The sequence below is a fragment of the Durio zibethinus genome, chromosome 20, assembly GCF_047325235.1.
Source record: "Durio zibethinus cultivar Kanyao isolate XHJ-2024 chromosome 20, ASM4732523v1, whole genome shotgun sequence".
In the NCBI taxonomy this organism is placed as follows: domain Eukaryota; kingdom Viridiplantae; phylum Streptophyta; class Magnoliopsida; order Malvales; family Malvaceae; genus Durio; species Durio zibethinus.
The window spans coordinates 9,452,977-9,473,216 of record NC_143181.1 but is presented as its reverse complement, the minus strand read 5'-3'; the positions used below and the strand labels follow the sequence as shown (position 1 = coordinate 9,473,216).

The 20,240-nt window shown below is 32.9% G+C and overlaps 1 protein-coding gene and 1 pseudogene across 2 annotated transcripts; one reads left to right on the top strand and one right to left on the bottom strand.

Annotated features, from left to right (window-relative positions):
- The first annotated feature begins 975 nt into the window (after positions 1-975).
- On the top strand, positions 976-6,091 carry LOC111315754 (PWWP domain-containing protein 1-like). Its single transcript, XM_089749612.1, has 2 exons — positions 976-2,412; positions 3,352-6,091. Exons 1-2 carry the CDS (start codon positions 1,308-1,310, stop codon positions 5,637-5,639), a joined length of 3,393 nt encoding a protein of 1,130 aa, XP_089605738.1. The 5' UTR covers positions 976-1,307; the 3' UTR covers positions 5,640-6,091.
- A 348-nt stretch (positions 6,092-6,439) lies between these two features.
- Positions 6,440-18,424, bottom strand: LOC111315755 (uncharacterized; annotated as a pseudogene). The gene is made up of 10 exons (XR_016330821.1): positions 18,233-18,424; positions 18,060-18,143; positions 17,027-17,173; positions 16,696-16,838; positions 16,459-16,605; positions 16,244-16,353; positions 15,493-15,629; positions 7,775-7,854; positions 7,277-7,367; positions 6,440-6,811 (listed from the first exon to the last, which is right to left on the bottom strand). The product of XR_016330821.1 is annotated as an uncharacterized LOC111315755 (transcript).
- Between the last annotated feature and the right edge of the window lie 1,816 nt (positions 18,425-20,240).

Below are 20,240 nucleotides of genomic sequence, written 5' to 3'. Positions count from 1 at the left end.
AGTGCAAAATTAAGACTCCTACTATCAGTTGATGAATAGTTTCAATTTGAAGACTATTTTCTATTATAGTTATAGATACTACTAATTTCCATTCCTTTATTTTAAAGGTAAAAATTGTAACTTTTTATGAATTAACAAGACTACAACAATTTAAGCAATTTTAAGCAGACTTTTTATATTTTTAATTAATACTTAAGGGCTTAATTTAAAAGATTATAAATATTTTAATTATAATATAACTATATTTAATATGAGAGAACGACAAAATGTTTTAGAAATGGTGGTGCGTGACTAGAGAGGAGGTGCTATTTCAAGAAGGGATAATATTATAAATGAATTATAGTGAAATGTTTAATAATTTATTTAAATTTTATAAATTTTTAAATATTTAAATTATAAATTTATTAATTAATATAGTATTTGTGAGATTATTTATTTCTTATGTTATTATTTGAAATTAACACATTAAGAATGAATATTATATTAATTAATATATTTATAATTTAATATCTATTAAAAATTTTTAACTTTTAAATATTAAATTAAATATTTAATAATAATTTAAAAACTATTTATAACATTAATCTTTTTTAAAATAATATAACTCTTATGCTTCTAATTTTAAATATCTTTTCAACAAAAATAAATAACACCCACAATCTTTGAATTTTGAGTTTCGTGTCATTTTGTCCCCGTATTTTTAAAAATCATATGTGTTAATTCAAACGTTAAAAATCAATTAGTATCACGTCCAAAACAAAAATTAGTATCACGTGTCTGACATGTGGTGTCAGCTGCCACATACGAAATTGATGAGGTGGAATTTTTATACTATTATGCTTATCCATCGTGTATCAACCAACAAGCTCAATCGGATGGCGTGGCAATGTTTGATGACTGATTTGCACTGAGCCATTACTACACCGCCGATGTGTCTTATAATATCTCAGCTTTGGAAGCAACGAGCGGTAATTGTCTCCGAACTTAAAAAAGTGAAAGAAAGAAAAAAAAAAAAACAGAAGAGAAAATCGCAAAGTCCCCAGATTTTTTTCCCATCCAAACACCCCTTATTCTTTTAGGGTTTTATTATTCCTGTCCTATTTTGTTTGTAAATATTATAATTATCCAAAGAAATATCTCTCCGATTTCTCTCACTTTCCAGGGAAACAAACACAGCCTTTGTAATCCCTTCGTTTAGCAAAGGTATGCTTTTTCAGTTACATATGTCTCATTTAAGCTCTCGAAAAAGCTCTCGGATTCTCCAGGGTTTCGACTTTGCTAATATGTTTTTCTATAGCTATTAAAAAATGATATCTGTTGTGAACAACGATGCCAAATTCGATAAAATATCCGATAAAATCGAAGAGAAAGCTAGGGTTTCTAGCAATGATGCTATTGATAGCGCAAATGAAGCGAATAGATTGAGCTTAGGAACCTCCAATGAAGAAACTAGGGTTTCTGCGATGGAGCTCGATTCAAAAGATGTTAGGGTTTCAGGGAATGAGAGATCTGAGGAGATTGGGGAGAGTAATGGTGATAGTATAGATAAAGGAAGAGGTGGCGAATCTACGGTTTTTGATGTAAATAATCGGGTGGATGAACAAAATGATACGGTAAATGATGATGAGCACGGTAGAGTAGAAAATGTGGAGGAGTTGGAAAAGGATACTGGTTCCGAGTATAAGTCGTTGTTATCTGAGTTTGACGATTATGTAGCCAATGATAGAATTGGTGGAGGGACTTCGAGGGCGTTGAGTTATGGGTTTGAAGTGGGTGATATGGTTTGGGGAAAGGTGAAATCTCATCCGTGGTGGCCGGGGCATATATTTAATGAAGCTTTTGCATCTCCTTGTGTACGTCGCACAAGGAGGGAAGGACATGTGTTGGTTGCTTTCTTTGGGGATAGTAGTTATGGATGGTTCGACCCGGCTGAGCTTATCCCTTTTGATCATCATTTTGTGGAGAAATCACAGCAGACAAATTCAAGGACTTTTGTGAAGGCTGTGGAAGAGGCAATGGATGAGGCTAGTCGGAGGCTTGGTCTTGGTTTGACTTGTAAATGTAGGAATCCATATAATTTGCGGCCCACAAACGTCCAAGGGTACTTTGCAGTTGATGTGCCTGATTATGAACCCAATGGGGTTTATTCAGTGAATCAGATTAGGCATGCAAGAAGTAGTTTTAAGCCCAGTGAGACCCTTTCATTTGTGAAGCAATTGGCATCAGCACCTGGAGCTTATGACCAGCAAAGCATTGAGTTTTTTAAGAATAAGGCTACCATTTTTTCATTTCGGAAGGCTGTGTTTGAGGAGTTTGATGAGACATATGCACAGGCATTTGGGGTGCAGCCAGCACGACCTTCTAATGCTCCAGATGGCATACCCAATCAGCCTGTTAAGAAGACGTCTCGAGGTACTTGTCTACTTGCCTTAATGGTGATTCTTGGAAACTATTTCGGATCTGCATTTCATGAAATTCTATATCTGTTCTGTCTTCCATGGTGTTACTTTAAATTTCAAATGTGGTGTGGGTTTTGAACGTAGTACTGCTGCACTCATGATACTTTAGGCCAAAACAGTTACAAGTCTCACATGGTTAAAGCTGGTATTCTGTTGCATCTAACTTCTTGGCTTTTAGAGCTTACTTTTGAATTTTTAAAGTATGTATTTTGATGTCACTTTTTTTTTTTGATTGAATGATGCATGGTTATAGTAAGATGTAAGTTTCTAACAAGTATATTGCATTACTAGCAATATTCAATACATGCAGATTTTGGGCAAGTATGATTTCTTTTATATGTTTCTTGATACAATCATGAAATCAGTTGGTTTAATAATTGTGATCTCTCAAAAACTGTCTTTAACTGTAGTAAAGATGATTTTCATCAAAATATTTCTTCTTTTACATTGACTTTTTATGGAAATGGTCTTTACTACTCTTTATTGAAAGGGTCACGTTAGGACATAATAATGACACTAGTATGAGGTTTCCATGTGAATGGTAAAATATGGGTCAACTTTATGATCTTGACACTGCGAGAACTTGTCTTTGGATTTTTAGCCTTGTGATTGGTGTTTATGTCTCTTTTTAACGCTGTACCTATGAAGGTCTTTTGTCAGTTTGTATCTTGTTAATGAACAACTGCAAACGAACCAAAAAGTTATGTATAAGTTTGTAGTACTTTATGTTTTATACATCTATTGACTATTATTTAACAGTGAAAGGATAGATGACTCTTCACATCCTCTAGATCCAGCTATCGGATGATGATATTTGCATGCATTCCTCTTGGTTATTACTGTCATGTCTCTATTCTTATGAGATTGTTTCCTTCTTTGTTGCCATTTCCAGCTCCTTTGAGTGGTCCATTGGTGATTGCTGAAGCTTTGGGTGGTGGAAAGAGTTCTAAAAAGCCCATGAAAGTTAAGGACCATTCAAAGAAAAACAGATACCTATTCAAGCGAAAAGATGAAGCAAGTGACTTGCAAGCCCCCCGTCAAATTAGCCAAGTGCTATCTAGTTCATCAATGCAATCATCTTACATGGAGGGATCACCAATATTTTTAGCTGGAGATTATGTGTTGCAGAATAGGGCTCCTGTGTCTCAGATTCCTTTAAAACGAGAGCATACTGTCTTTATGAGCAAGGATGGTGCAAGTTCCTGTGGAGATTTATCTGCCAGTGAAGTTGTACATGTAAACCAGACTTCAGCCTACAATGTTGCTGTAGATGGAAAGCCATCTTTGAATAAAATTGATGGTGCATCAGCATCTTTTCAGTGGGAAGGTGATGCTATGTTTGACCTTAAACCTGAGGAGGGTGAAAAAGTGTCCAGATCGTACAAAGGAGTTTGGAAACCTGATCTGGGTTCTGTTGCAAAACTGGAAGGAGGTCAGGGATTAGATCAAGTTCGAGATGGTAGCATTGGTGGGCATGCTGTCCCGGTTGATAAAAAGCGCTCTAGTGATATGAGTGCTGAGAGTGAGGTGAAGAAAGCAAAAAAACTCCCTTCAGTGGATATAGGTGCTGAGAACTCTGCTTTAAGGGAGAAAAAGAAGAAAAAGAAGAAGAAAGAGGTTGGCTCAGAATCAAACTCTGATAAACCAAAGAAGCCGTTTGTCCTTGAAAATGATGGGGCCAAATCTGCCCAAATTGGTTTGGGTCCTAGAGAAGAGTCTCAAGTGAACCATCAGAAGAAAGATGTTGGTCCTACACATTCTTCTTTCAATTCTGTTGGGGCTTCCACGAGATTTGATATGGGAAATCCTGGGCTTCAACTTGCACATTTACTGAGTGATTTGCATGCCCTGGCACTTGATCCTTTTCATGGTGTGGAAAGGAATAGCCCAACGGTTATTCGGCAATTCTTTTTGCGATTCCGATCACTTGTTTACCAGAAAAGCTTGGTTCTGTTGCCACCATGTGAGAAGGAGCCTGTTGAAGTTTGTGCCAGTAAACCTCCTTCGGTTGGAGCGGCTGACAACTTTCCTACTGAGAGTGTTAACTCCACTCCTTCAAAACCAGTGAGACCCCTTGTAAGACCTGATGATCCAACTAAAGCTGGACGAAAACATCTCCCATCGGATCGTCAAGAAGAAATTGCTGCAAAGAGGTTGAAAAAAAGTAGGCAGTTGACGTCATTAGCTGTAGAGAAGAAGGGTAATCTGAGGACTGTGGAAGCTCCAAAGGTTGACGGAAAAGAACAAACAACTAAAAGGCCCCCAGCAAGGCCATTCAATAAACCAGATTCTGCGAGGAAGATGGAGCCTCCAGCTAGGGCTATTGAGCCTACAATGCTGGTTATGAAGTTCCCTCCTCAGGTATCACTTCCGTCAATTGCAGAACTGAAGGCTAGGTTTGGTCGTTTTGGGTCATTAGATCAGTCAGCTATCCGTGTGTTTTGGAAGTCCTCAACATGCCGTGTTGTGTTCAGACACAAGATTGATGCACAGGCAGCATATAGATATGCTAATGGAACTAATTCCCTATTTGGCAATGTGAATGTGAGATACCATCTTCGAAGTGTGGAAGCTCCTACAGCTGAAGCATTAGATTCTGACAAGGCACGAGGAGATGATGCTGCTAGTGAAACCATACATGTTAAGGATCCTGTAGTTGAAAGATCAGCACCAGTGCCTGCACACCAGCATCTTACACAACCAACAGTCCAGCTCAAGTCCTGTTTGAAGATACCAACAACTGACGAGGCAGGGCAGGCAACTGGTGGTAATGGAAGTAGAGGGACAGCCCGTGTAAAATTCATGTTGGGTGGGGAGGAAAGTAGTAGGGGAGAGCAATTGATGGCTGGTAATAGAAACAACTTCAACAACAATGCTAGTTTTGCTGACGGTGGTGCACCTTCTTCTGTTGCAATGGAATTTAATAGTAAGAACTTTCAAAAGGTTATTCCAAAATCTTTGTCTCCCTCTCCTATTCATCCCCTTCCTCAATTTGGTAAAGCCCCAGCAAATAATTTGCATCCCACCGAAGTAGCTCCCAGTAATACTCACAATCTTAATACAAGTACAACAACAAGCATAGATATTTCACAGAAGATGTTAAGCCTTCTGACAAGGTGCAATGATGTTGTAACCAACATAACGGGCTTGTTGGGCTATGTGCCTTACCATCCACTTTGATAAAAAAGGCCGCCACGAAATTATAATGTTGATCAAATCAAAGATTAGGGCTTACATAGAAAAGGAGACCGTATCATTTATCCAAAGCTACTGCAAATGATTGCACAATTGCTCGTGGGATTTTGCAGCAAAAGGAGCAGAGAGACGGTGAGGTCTTTGAATTGGTTTGGGGAGGGTTGATGTTAAGGAGAGTGCAATTGATAAACCCATGTACTCTTTCTTAAAGGTGCTGCATACTTAAAAACAGTTGTCTACTGGTTTTTGATGATCCTCTTTTTGTAGCTTCTTTTTTCTCTAGTCCATTGACCTGGTGCGTGTGAGCCCGCTGTTTTTATTATCTGTATCTTTCATATATATTATCATAATTTTTGTCAGTGATTTGGTCAGAACTGACCTCTTGCACACTCTTTTTCAGTAATGGTCTATGGTATTGGGTTTTATGTTTTATTGAACCAGGCAAAGCAAAGCATTTGGATTATGTTTCTTATATATAGAGTGCATTTCTTAATAATATGGATGCAAAAACAGAAAAACTTTATGTAGATAGGAAAAGATAAATCCAAAGCTATTCATGTTACATGTATGACTTACCCATATGACTATCTCTCCAAATAGCATCCCTCTCAATTCAGCATGGTTTTTAAGTTAATCAGTGATATATATAAGGGGAGGAAATTACTATTTTTCTGATACGATCACATACATGCTAATGCCAAGTTGAGTTCATATATATTTTAAATGTTTACAGTTGGCCTGCACTAAAAAGACTACTTACTGCAACACCAAGTATAGAACAAGAATAAAACTAATTAAAGTGAAAAATCTTGTATTTCGGTAAACATGCTAGTAGCAATTCTTCTCACTCTAATAAGAAAATAAGTTACACTAGTTTGTAATCACATTAGGATCTTGGAGGCTTACTTTTATTAACGGAATTTTCTGATTTCAAATACACGTGCAGTGCCATCAATCGAAACAGATACAAGAAACTCCAGATCGGAAGATTTAGAGAGAGATTGGATGGCATGTTCATGCCCCTTGAAGGTTTCCACACATTCCCAGGTTTCCACACATTCCCCAGAGAGACAATTCCATATACATATTATCCCATCACAACACCCTGTAGCTAAGAATTTAGATGCTCCAAGCCAAGCTTAGCATGTCACTCCTTCCTTCAAAAGGTGAAGCTCTTTTTGTTTGACCAAATCATAACACCTTAAACTTTACCAAATTCACCACGGCTAACTTTAACCATGAAGCTAACTAATATTGAAAAATTATCGCAAAAGGATCAAAAAAGCTGTCAAAAAAAAATTTAATAATCATTTAAGCCCTTGACATTTTATTGCAATCAATCAAGTTTTGAATTTTCTATTTCGGATCAATTGAGCTCTTAAACATCTATTTTCACCCCAAATGAGCCCTCAACTAGACGAAAATTTATGCTGATGGTTAAACAATTTTCATATAACAAGGGCTCAGATAAAAATAAATGTTTGAGTGTTTAATTGATTACAGTAAAATGATAAGGGCTTGCATGATTATTGAATTTTTGTTGGAAGGTTTTTTGATCCTTCAGCCAAAAATTATTGAGTAAACTATTAGTCTGAGTTTCATTTTGAAACGAATCTACTAACCTCATGATTACATAAGAAACGTTGTGATGAGTGTTATAGATCCCAAATTGTAAGGTTTCGATCCATGCCACCAGAAACAGCCCAGAGGAAGCTACCATTTACAAATTTAACACAAGGTCAAATCAATCATTCAAACAACATAAAGCCATAAGATTTTTATTATTTTGATAATACAATCAGGGGTATCTTTAAGGTTTGGCAGGACTTAATCCCACCCAAGGCAATCTTAAGGGTGAACTCCCTTGAGCCATAAGATTATTAAAAAGGAGCTTGTTAAACTCTTTTGAGAAGAGTTTTTTTTTATTAAACCACACCAATGAACTTTGTTTGGCAGGCTTAGTTAAAATCATAAGGTGAATATTCTCATGTTAGAAATCAAAACCACTTGTTTTTCAAGTAGGTTTAGGACATTTGATCAAACTGAAAACAGCCTCCTATATTTAAAAAGGTAAAAACATGCACTATTAGGTTAGTTGAGGGAAAGCATTATCAACATACTTTGGTGCAAATGAAACACATTCAATTGACACTGGATTGCCTTCAGTTGAAGTTGTCTGAGAAGCCCAATGAATAACAACCTGCACTGGTGGCAATATTTGCAAGAATATTAAAAAAATGCAACAAAATACCATAGAACACAACCTAGTTATGGTCAAGACAGCCGCATCCTATAAGGTCCTTAACATCACTCTGTACATGCACCCCCTCAAAAGAAAGGGTGAAAAAAGGAGGGCAAATTTTTACTGCACTTATGCATCAAAGCAGATTGCTAATGGAACAAAAAAAGTTACTAGTTTATTTTTCATTAAAATGGCCTTGAAAACTGAAATTAAAATGGAAAAAATAGGAGATAATAAATTTTACTAATTTCAAACATACCTTTGACCATCATCCAACATATCCACATATCTCTTTTCTCTCATCTCTTTGTGTGTTTTTTTTTTTTTTTTTACTTTAACCAATTACTTTCTTTCCTTTTAACAATGTTTTTTTCAATGTTTTACTCATTTTATTTTATTTTTTTTTCTCTCTTGCATCTCTAAACTCTCATTTCTCATCTCTCTATCTAAACATCTTCTCTCTCTTCCTAAAAATCCTTCTTCTATCTTTCACATTCCTCACCTTTCTCTAAAAATCTTTCTTGTCTCTCTAATTTTCTCCCCTCTTTCTAAAAATAAAAAAGATTTGAGTTAAAAAAATAGAGAGGATTTGATTGATTTGGTTTGCGACAAAAAAAGGAAGAGGAAGGAAGTTTGACAAAAAAAAATCATAAGTGAAAATGAGGAGAAAATAGGCACAAATGATGTAGCCTGTTGAATCAGACCATGGCAAAAGTTTGATTTTTTTTTTTTACTTTTTTTTTATAGAATTTTTTTAGAATTAGCATGTTTGAGATTGTTTAGGATAATGCTAATGCGGAATTTGATTTTTTAGCTTTCCAAAAGTTATTTGATTTTTAAAAATTTTTTATTTATGACTTTGCTAGATTCGACTCGTTGAAGGTTGTTCAAGCAGCTCAAATGCCGGATATTAGACACGCTTGAGGCTGTTATCGACAATACTGACTTTAAACCTTCAATTGATGGATGAGTTTTTTTACTTTCAATTTTTAAAAAAATCTTTATATGTCAATTCGACTAGGAAGAAAAGAAATAAAAATAGGTTATTTATTTATTTAAAAAATTATGCATATATATCAAATTTTGTTAAAAAAAAAAAAAGCTCATTGCGTGTTCACCATCCACTTATGCTCATTTTCTTTTACTTTTTTAACCTATTCCTCTATTTAGAAAAAAAAAAAAAAGGAATTGATGGAAACTATCATTCTCTTTGAAAAGAAGGGAATTGGTGGAGGCCATTGCTTTGAAAATAAAGGGTAGTTGGTGAAAAAGAAATGAGAAGACATTAAAAAGGATTGATTGAGGAAGGGAAAGAAGGATCAAGAAGCTCATGTCATCACCCACTAATAAGGTCAATTATCTTTCTTCTCTTCTCCCTTTAAATTTTATTGTATTTTCCAGTTTTTTTATATGATTATTTTTCATATTTGAAATTAATCTTTAAGGGGCTATTTACTTTAATTTATGTATACAATTGGCAAAGTTATTTCTTTTATGCATTAGTTGGCTAAGTTGATAAAATGAAATATAATTTCTTAGTGAAAGATAACCTTTTTCTTTTTAATTTTTATTGCGTGTATTCTTGCATTGTATTGTTGGTTGGTTTTAAGATTACATCATTTGTATTTTTTTATGTTTAAGGTGGTAGATTGATTTTGGTATTATTCTTTTTCTTCTTTTATTTATTTATTTATTTTTTCAGGGATTGCTAAAGGTATTGTATTGAATAATTTTAAAGTCCTTTTTTTATTGCTCTTTCATTATAATAGTCTTATTTCTTTTGAGTTAGAAGTTTATTGGTGTTTTTTTAGATTATGGTTATGTATTAACGTTGCCTTTTGTGTTTGTAGACTTGAGTTGTATTTATGTTTTAAATTTTTCTGTTTTTAGTTCTCCATATATATTGTTGATTTTTTTACTGTTTCCTTGTGTTTACATTATGGATAATATTATTTAGGCAAAGAAGAATAGGATTAAGAGGTTAGAAAGATTAAGAAGGCATAATACTTCTATTTATAATGTTTTTACGTTTGGTGCTGATCAAGAAATGTATATGACGGTTGAAAGATCAAATGTCACTAGGAATAATAGAACTGAGGCTGTTATTGCAGCAATTGTTGTAGCAGACCCTTGCTATGGGGAATCTTATAATAGTTCCTTTTGACTCTATTATTTTATTGCTAATTAAACAATGTAGTAAATTTATGATCTCATTGGTGACTTTTATTCTTCATTCATAAAGGTAGTATTTCTGCATTAGAAATTTGTGTACCAATTCCCCTTTCTTCGGAATAGATGTCAATTCTGCATTGAGGCCTTGCCCGATTTGCTACAAATTATCTTTGTTATTTCAAGTGTCATTTGGCATTGCACATCAGGAGAAAATTGAAAATTTTTTATAGCTACAAGGCAAATTTGAGGTGATATCCTATAGTTACAATATTCCTCACACGTCTTGCTTGCATCCATGCATTCTGATTTTATTTAAGTTCTTACAAGATTATATATAGTTGAAGGATTGTTTAAATGAACTTTAATATTTGTCTTATTGTGTGTATCATTTTTATGATTTGATGAGCATAAGTCATTTTCATCACTGCTGAATTTCAAATCTATAAATTTGTGAGGCAGCTTTGTTTTTCTAACTAATAAATCCACTTTTATATTTTTTTATAGGTTAATAGATTGCAAGCACTTCAACTTTGGAAATGGGAACTATCCTTTTGGGAGTGGTTGTTTTTAAAAGGTAAATTGATTGTCTATTTATTCATTTGGTCATTGTAAAACATAGAAATTCGTTTTTTTAGTATTTCTAAATGTATATATTTTCAGATCTTATCAATTATAAGCTGGTTAGATGTGAACTTTATGTTATAATTCCCTGTTTCTCCATTTGTGCATTCTTGTCTTTTAAGGTGATTTCTCATCCTTTTCTCTCATTGTGTTACTATGGTTACTCATTTTAAATAGTTTCATATCATAACCCAATTTTAACCAGGATATCAAACAGTTTGGAATTTTGTTTGAAAAAGTTGGTTTAGAGGGTAAGAGGTTGGTTTGGACTTTTAACAACCATAGGCTTTGATCTTAATTTCCTTGAGTAAAAGTGCTGCTAACAGATGGTGAGAGGAATGAAGATGAGGCAAAACTAAGTGCTACTAATGGAGGGTGAAAGGGGATTTATTCATCTAGACCATGATTTCAAGTAGTGGGACATGTCAATATCAATCCACAAGGTAAACTTTCCTATCCCTAACATCTACTTGATTTGCTTTCATTCTTCTTTGGCTTTTCCTTTTGCATCCAATTAATAGCGTAAATCAAATCACTCACAAGTGTAAAATTGTAGCACAAGTTCTTCCATCTTAAGCACTAAAAATTCAAATTGTTGGAATGTTTTTGTTGTTGTGCCTTCACACCCATCTCCATCAATAGCCTATGCCACCCAATTAAATCTCAAGTATCCTATTTTCATCACCATGGCATGCCTCATGTTGTTGCTAGCCCGATAATATTAATAGAATAAATGAACAAATGAAAACTTATTTTACCTTTGTTTTTTCTTATATCAAATCACAGGGCAATTTTCTTGGTTGCCACAAGGTTTTTAATTTTTCATCGAAACTAGGATGAACCAATAGTTTTGGAGCATTAATAATTGGCTGCAGTGTACATGAATCCGAAGAGATCAGGTTGCATTTTTTGTTTTGTAGATGAATTTCTTAGTGAATGATGGATAGATAACATGTCAAAAAAAAAAAAAAAAGAAAAGGAAAGAAATGACTAACAACTCTTAAACTTAATGGATCTTATTGAACTAAATTTCATATATGTGATTAGAGTTGTTAGATCAATAACTCTTGCAATAAAATTATAGCTGAACAACAAACAAGATTTGATAGACAAAAGAGATATATCCATTCAAGATTTAAGCTAAATAATGAAAAAGAACAAAGTTTCTGTATGTTCCTATGCTATGTATACCATCTTTTAAAAGTTGTTTGAATTAACCTTTGTAATATGTAATTTCCATTAGCCAAGATATTTTTACGGTTGTTGTCTGTGAAAATTTGGCACTGATGATCAATGAATATTTGATTTTGAGTAACACTATCAATCATGCTTATCTTTGTTGGAACGACTATCAAGTCAACATGCTTGAGTGACTATAGCTCTTTCATTACCATAAATATACAAATGACACTTTAAAAACTGTTTCATTTACATTTCAAGAGTCTTTTATGCTTCCTCAGCATTGGTAACAAAGATGTATTTGAACGTAGACATCCTAGAGACCGCCACACTAAAAACAAGTACTTAAAGAAAAAATTGATGAACAACTCATTCAATATGAAATTTTAGAATTGTATAACTAAAATAGCAAACCAGTTACTTTAAGAAGTTGTTAGGATATGAATATCGAGGGATATATTAATGCCTATAACTAGAATAACTATTTTTCTTTTTCATTTGTATCAGCCTCCCAAAATGGGATCTTTCATCAATGGCACCACATTTGTGCCACTCGAGAATATAGGGGAACCACTAAAAGATTTTGTTTGGGAGTTTGGTAAGGTGCCTCTACAACCTCTATCTAATAAAATGTTGTAATTTTTATAATGCAGTTACTTACATTTTGTTATTACTGATGCATTGAGATTTTCATCATTGGGTTGAGCCATATAACCATTTTGACATTCTTTTTGATAAGCACACAAAACCAAGTTGTAGATTTTCTTTTTTGGACTAATCCTCCTTTCCGAAGGGAAACATTTCTTCAAATTCTTCATTTTATAAGAATAATCTTGGAAAATTGCACAAATTTCTATAGCTCTTATGAGGTATTTTTTTGTCTTAAAAATCATGTGCTTTTGCATTATACACTGGGCACTTGGTTTTCCTTTTTTAAATATATACTAAAACTGTATACTTTACAATCTTGTTATCTTTTTGCATTCCTTTCTGAGTGACAGAGCAGTCATATTTAATTAATTTGAGGCTATTAATAGGTCAATCATTTTTCATATTATTAGTATTACACATTTTATATGCATGATTGAAAATATCATTAGTCTTGCATGATCCTTTTTCTTTTCATGGGATATTATATGATTGGTCACTTAGATTTGAATGTGCTTTGTTTTTTGTGAACATGAATTTTAATATGGATTGATTTGATCATATTAATTAAAACTTGTGGAGTGCTTATGACTTTTAAACCACTCAATGGCAAAATTTCAAGACATTTGATATATTTTGGACTTTGAAGAACTTTGTTGAATATGTAAACTTTGGATTGCAGTTTGTGCTTTTAGTGGTTGCAAGCTTGATGGGAAAATCTCACCGAGGATTGGAAAGGGAAATGACCTCACTGTGTACTGTTATTTTTAACTGTATTCTTTTTTGAAATTTAACTCATATAACTACTTTTAACTACTATAACAACTAACTATGCATTGTTCTTTAACTCATATAACCAAAAGAAATTTAACTCATATCACTACTTTTCCTCATGGTTCACTCATATGACTCATATAACGACCTTTTAATTCTGCAATTACTTGATATCTTTACATTTATAAAAGCTAAAAGCATTTTCTTTAGACGAGGTATCTTTTGTCCTGCTAAAAATGTACTTTTAACTCTATAAAGTGGTTAATGAAATACCAGGGATCCAACTAGGAAGCAAGGAGCACAAAAAAGTGGATCCACCCAAGAAATTGTTAATTGTTCTCATTCTTGCCTGCTCTTCCTTGGGTGCAATTATCTCTTCATTGTTTTGTTTATGGATTTATTACAGGAAGAATTCACACAAATCCACCAAAAATGATACTAAAAGTTCAGGCATCTTCTTTTGAGTTCATATCCAATTCAGTTTTTCTTCATAGTTTTGGGATTTTGTGTGTTGGCTTTAGAAACTTTTTTTCCCTGTTTCCCTTGATTTTTCTGGTTTTAAATTGGAAGATGCTGAAAGAGAAACTGGTTTAGGACCATTTTTTGGTAAATTCAAGTCTATGAAACGGTTTCCAAGGAAGGTTATGCTTCATTTATGGATTATAAGATACTGAAAAAAGTTACAAACAAGTTTCATCAAGGTAAAATTTTGGGTGAGGGTGGATTTGGATTTGTTTATAAGGCTTGATTCCATGGTGGTTCTTATGCTGCTGTTAAGAAGTTAGACTGTGCAAACCAGGATCCAGAAAAAGAATTTGAGGTATTTTTATTGTAGATTCTTTTAAAACTAGATTAGTTCTTTTTAGTTTTTTCTACAATTCTATTTTGATTTTGAGTTATTGTTAAGAATTGCTGAATGAGGTGGATTTGCAATGTAAATTTAAGCATTGGAATATAATTTCACTATTGGGTTTTAGTAGTGACAATGAGACAAGGTTTATTGTGCATGAATTGATGCAAAATGGTTATCTGAAAACTCAACTACATGATAAGAACTCTCTCTTTGTAAAAATAGATTTATGATAATGAAGAAGAAAATGGAGTAATTTTAATTATATTTTAAAAAGTTTTCATGCATTGTCATTAATACGCATAGGCGGATGAAAATTGCTTTGGAGACAACAAGGTGAGGTTTTGTTTGATTTTACTTATTGCTCTTAGTTAATGAATAGTATTAAAATAATTTCAACTGTTGACTAGAGGATTAGAATATCTACATGAGCATTGCAATCCACCAGTCATCCAAAGAGATCTGAAATCATCTAATATACCTTTGGATTCAGACTTCAATGCTAGGGTAATAATTATATAATTCAAATTGTTAGACTTCCTACTTTTTGTTAGTATAAAACTTTTGCGCTAGTACTATTTTTGTTGGACATTATTAATATCTACTTTTAATTAATCTCTTGAAGTTCATTTTCTTTCATCTTGTTTGGATACAGTTTTCTGGTTTTAGTCTTTCAATAATTGATGCAACACAAAACAAGAACAATTTAAAGCTTTTGGGCACTTTAGGTTATGTAGTCCCATAATACCTTTTAGATGGAATGTACACTAAATCGGCCATAATTGGACAATTCATATCTTTCTATAATTTGTCTTCCCTCTTTAGGAGTTAATAATAAAATTGTTATAGATGTTAAAAACTTTATGTTCTGATCTCAATAAATATATGCTACAATTAGTTACTCTTTCGATACATGTACTCTCACTGGAAGGCAGTTGGACTAATTGTGCAGATCTCTTTTATTCTAATGTTGGTTTCGCATGAGTAAAAAAAATTATACTATTATCGTACATTTGATACTGAATCCTGCAGCAAAGCATAGGCATTCTGCTAGCTAGAATGTTAAATTTCAAATTCAGTGCCAGAAATGGAAGCATAACTTTATTCCTTAATTAACAGTTAAGTTTTATAATTATATTCTGCTTGTAAGTGCTAGGAAATATTAAATCAAGTAGAATCACTCGATTTTTTGGTTGTTGTAGTAGGGAGAAAGAAGGGTAGTAAAAATATATCAAATGTAAGATGAAATTATGTAAAAAAATAAAAAAATAAGAGGCTAAAAAACAAATTCAAGAAAACTCAAAATTATAAACTTTATTAGGTGTTTCTTTTAGTTGCATCAGAAGTCATACCTTCCCAGTTGTGATGTTCACAATGTGCACAGAACCATCCTTTGAACCAGTAACAGCAAAATTTGAATCAGAACTTAGAGACAAACATATCAGGCCTTCAGTATGATATAAGGATGACCTACAGAGAAAAAGGTTTACTGCCAACATTTTAAAGAAAACTGTGAAAAGGAGTGCGAATAAAATAATATTAACTCTTTTTACAAATTAAATGAAACTAGCCCAACAGACAAGGGCTGCTCATAAATCGCTTCCAACCTGATTTTATAACATATGAAACCAAAACATGTACTATACTTGTGTTTGCAAGCCTGAAATGAGAAATGTTCTAATAAAATGGATACGTAGTGGTAAAACTATGCAAATATAGAAAAGTTCTTATTGCAATGCCAGCATGTGTAAAGGAAGGTTTAAATTGAGCAAATTGTTAACGCCAGCCATATTTGTCCAAAAAATCATAGAAAAGAAATGATCACTTTCTGAAGAATATGTTCACTATGACAGAGCTGCTGTTTTGGATCCTATAATGGCTATCCATCACAAATTCCACAGTGCAGAATTTTAGGCTAAACCATGAACTTTGATAAGTGAAGACTCCAATGTTTAAATATTGGTGATCCAACTGCCTATCATCTTAGCTTCTTTTCTTGATCTCAAGCACACTTTCAATCAAATATTTCATTAGTGTTATCTCAGATCCATTAAGTTCATAGTTTATTGTAACCTTCAATTCAGATTGGGTCCCAATAAGGACATTTCAAATTGGATCCAGATAAATGCCTCTTACAACATGATTGCTTTGACCACTTATAGGATTCCATATCCTCAAGGTAGCATCTTCAGAACCAGTTCATATTGTTTTGCCTAAGTAAATGACATACATATTAAATTTCCTGTAAACAGAATGACAGAAGCAAAAAAGAAAAAACAGAACCAATGATCTAACAGGAGAGTATGAAGAGTTAGTACCATCAGGGGTAAAATCACCACAAGTCACAGTGGCACCATGGCCTAAGAATACATTAAGACAGTGCCCATTTTAGCATTCCACATCCAAATTGTGCAGTCCTCAGATCCTGCCAAGATCAGAGGTTCTGTTGGGTGCCACTTAACCCACTAACATTAAACAAGTCAATTGTTAAATAACTTTCAATGAAAACATATAATAATAAGATTACTTAGCATCCTAGTATTATCTAGTTTCACCTCAATGCCACCACCAGGACCCTCAAGTGTGCACTTGAGATTTCCTAACGTATCCCAAATTTTAACAAGTCCATCAAAACTTCCAGATGCAAGTAATTGTCCATCACTGCTAAAGGCTAAACTTGAGACTGAATCGGTATGGCCTGCACAAGCATTCACAAGAGGTATAGTAGAAGAATAGGAAATGAAGAATGCTGCAAAGTTAAATGTGTGTGTGTGTGTGCATTTTATTTCCATTTTTTCAACAAGGGACAAACATGAAAGCAATTTTATTTTCAAAAGACGCAATGAAGAGGAAAAAAAAAACTTATGCTTTACAAAGAGAGTGAACCCTATAGATGATGTATTATGGCCATAACTTGGAGCTCAGAAGCCCAATCAGCATGACCTATCTTCCAAAGGAACCCCTTATCATCTCCACCCCCAGTTGCCACTAATGCTGGATCTGTTGGGCTACAGGCAACTGCATAAAGTTCACCTTTGAAGACAAAGGAAAAGTCAAGATAAAAATAAATCCTCAATATGTAAGACATGCAACACATAAAGATTCACTACAAACTGTTGTGAGTTTTGAAGCTATATTCATTATTCATTTACTGCAGTCACACTGCATTCTTTTGGTCAAATAGTGGATGAATCTCTTGATGATGTTTATTTATTGTGAAACATAGCCTTCACTGAGAAAGAAAAACTGAACACAAAATGAGTCCAACTTGATATCAAACAAGAGAGAGGCCTGAACTCAGAGCTTAACTAAGTTGGTTCATGCAGCCACCCCTAAGAGGTGGCATCCAGCAAGTATGAGGTTTGAATCCCAGCACTTGCAACCCTTTCCCCTATCCCTAGGCTATGGTCTCCTTAGTACAAAAAAGAAAAGAAAAAAGACAGGCCCATTTCTTTGTAAATCAGGCACTTCCTTGTAGCAGAATGCGAATCTAAATAGAAGAAAAAATACAATAATTCGGTGGGACAAAAATCTTTTAAAGATTCTAGTCTCCAGTTCTATATTGACCGGTTCATTTCCCTCCATGTGGACACATTTAGGATTTTTAATAATAATGATGATAATAAAAAAAATTCCAAACTAGTTTTGAGGTATTAAGGCAAGCAAGTTTCTCTCAAGAGAAACAATATGGCAAGTTACAATTCAACAAACACCAACGATTCTTTCAAGGGACTGATCTTGAAACTTAAATTAAGCTTCAAATTCAGATAAACGGAGGGCTCAACAAAAAGTGAATCAGTTTGAAGCTACCATGAAAAGTTCTAGTTTAATCGCAGTTGTAGTTGAGGCGTGAGCTGAGTTGGTTAGACACCCACATCGCGAAACGAAATAATGAAGCTGAAAGACAAAAAAAATTTACCGGTATGACCAGTGAATATGTGAATTGAATCATCTGGTTCCTCAATATTGTCATTATCATCTTCATCATCCAAATCAGGAAGATCTGAAATAACCCAGGCAAAGATAATAACAACAATAAGAGAATATTACTGAGAAAACGTAATTGAAGAGAGTGGGAAAATGGGGGCAAACCTTCTTCGTCGACATCAACTTGGTGAATTATATCGGATTCCTCGAGGAACACCTCGCCCTGCTCCTCGTCTTCGTGGGCTGGCTCGTTCATTCCTTTCTGGTTGTGTGAAAGCAGCTAGCTAGAGGCTGGAAACTGATTTAAGCAGAGAAAGGGTTTTGCGTGGGTTTTTCAAGAGTTTGTCACCATAATAAATAAAATATTTGTATCGTATGCATGTATACTTCATATTTTATAACAAAAGAAGTTAATTCTGAATGGAATTACTATATAAAATTGAATTAATTATATTATATTATGCTATTTTTATTAATCAAATTAAATTTATAATTTTAAAAATTTTATTAATTTTCATTTTTGAATTAATCTAATAATAAAATATTTAGTTAAGTTATATTTTAAATTTATAATTTTTATATTTAAAATAAATTAAATAAAATCATCTACTAATCAAATATTAAAATATTAAATTAAAAATTCTAATAATTTATAAAATAAAACAATCAATTTTATTTATTTTAAAATTTATTATTTTTTATTAAATTTTTGATTAATTCTATTATCAAATTCAATTAATAAAAATGAAATTTTTTAAAATTATTTTCACTAAACTAATTCAATAATAAAAAATTAAATCAATTATTTGATTAACTTAATTTAATAAAATTAAAAGTATAAATAATACATCAATATTTATTGTCATAACGTCTAGATCCAGGGATCTATCGCTAGACATTGACTTTAGGGAGTCGCCACCAATCTTTTTTATCTAGGTGCGATTGGCCACCTAAAGAATCTGTCTTTTTAGGGAACGTCTTAGTTTAAGGACCCCTAAAAGAATAGGTTCAGCTCTACTAACCAGAACAGGGTTCGGGAGTTCGATTACGTGTGAGGAAGGTTATAGCACCCTCACAACGCCCATCAAAAGATGGTACGAGCTTAAATTTGTGTTATCCAAAAGCCTTAAAATTTTACCAAGTAATTAATTATTGAAAATTTTTCTCAATTGACTCTAATACTTTTAGCAAAAAATTGAGAAAATTCCCCCACCTCAAGAGTATGCAAGAAAAACTACTGTTTCACTTGCAGAGGCTCCATCGTCGGATTAGTTAAAGAAAAATCAAAATCAAAATAGAAAGGAAGGAAAGAATGATTGCTCTTGTGTAGGGAAAATTGATACTTTCAACTTTTCCCCGAAAATATTTTTTGAAAATTTATTTTTAAGGAAAATTGATACTTTCAACTTTTCCTCAAAAATATTTTTTTGAAAATTTATTTTTAAGAAAAATTGATACTTTCAACTTTTTCTCAAAAATATTTTTTTTTGAAACATTGATTTCCAAGGAAAATTGATACTTTCAACTTTTCCTTAAAAATCCATTTTTGAAAATTTATTTCTAAGGAAAATTGATACTTTCAACTTTTCCCTAAAAATATTTTTTGAAAATTTTGATTCTCAAGGAAAATTGATACTTTCAACTTTTCCTCAAAAATCTTTTTTTTTTTTGAAAATTTATTTTTAAGGAAAATTGATACTTTCAATTTTTCCTCGAAAAAACCTTTTTTGAAATTATATTTTTAAGAAAAATTGATACTTTCAACTTTTTCCTAAAAATATTTTTGAAAATTTTGATTTTTAAGGAAAATTGATACTTTCAACTTTTCCTCAAAAATCTTTTTTTGAAATTTTATTTTTAAGGAAAATTGATACTTTCAACTTTTTCTCAAAAATATTTCTCTTTGAAAATTTTTATTTTTTTGCAAAAAATAAAAATAAAAATAATACTCCTCAAAATAACTAACACATAAAAAAAAGTAAATAAATAAAATACCAAAAAAAGATTATCTTGCCTTGAGGAATTCGACGTGGTTCCACTAGATTATCCATAGCCTTCACCAATTTGACACGATCTCCCCTATTTTCCACGAAGGAAATGATGGCTTGAAGTGTTGCTGAACATAACCATATACTCCCATTTGGTTGCCATACATTTGTTGCGGATACATAGA

Bases quoted from the DNA above. Each gene is read 5' to 3' on its own strand.
- LOC111315754 (XM_089749612.1), top strand. From the start codon at position 1,308: ATGATATCTGTTGTGAACAACGATGCCAAATTCGATAAAATATCCGAT. The intron at 2,413-3,351 runs GTACTTGTCTAC...TGCCATTTCCAG, and splicing joins TGTTAAGAAGACGTCTCGAG to CTCCTTTGAGTGGTCCATTG.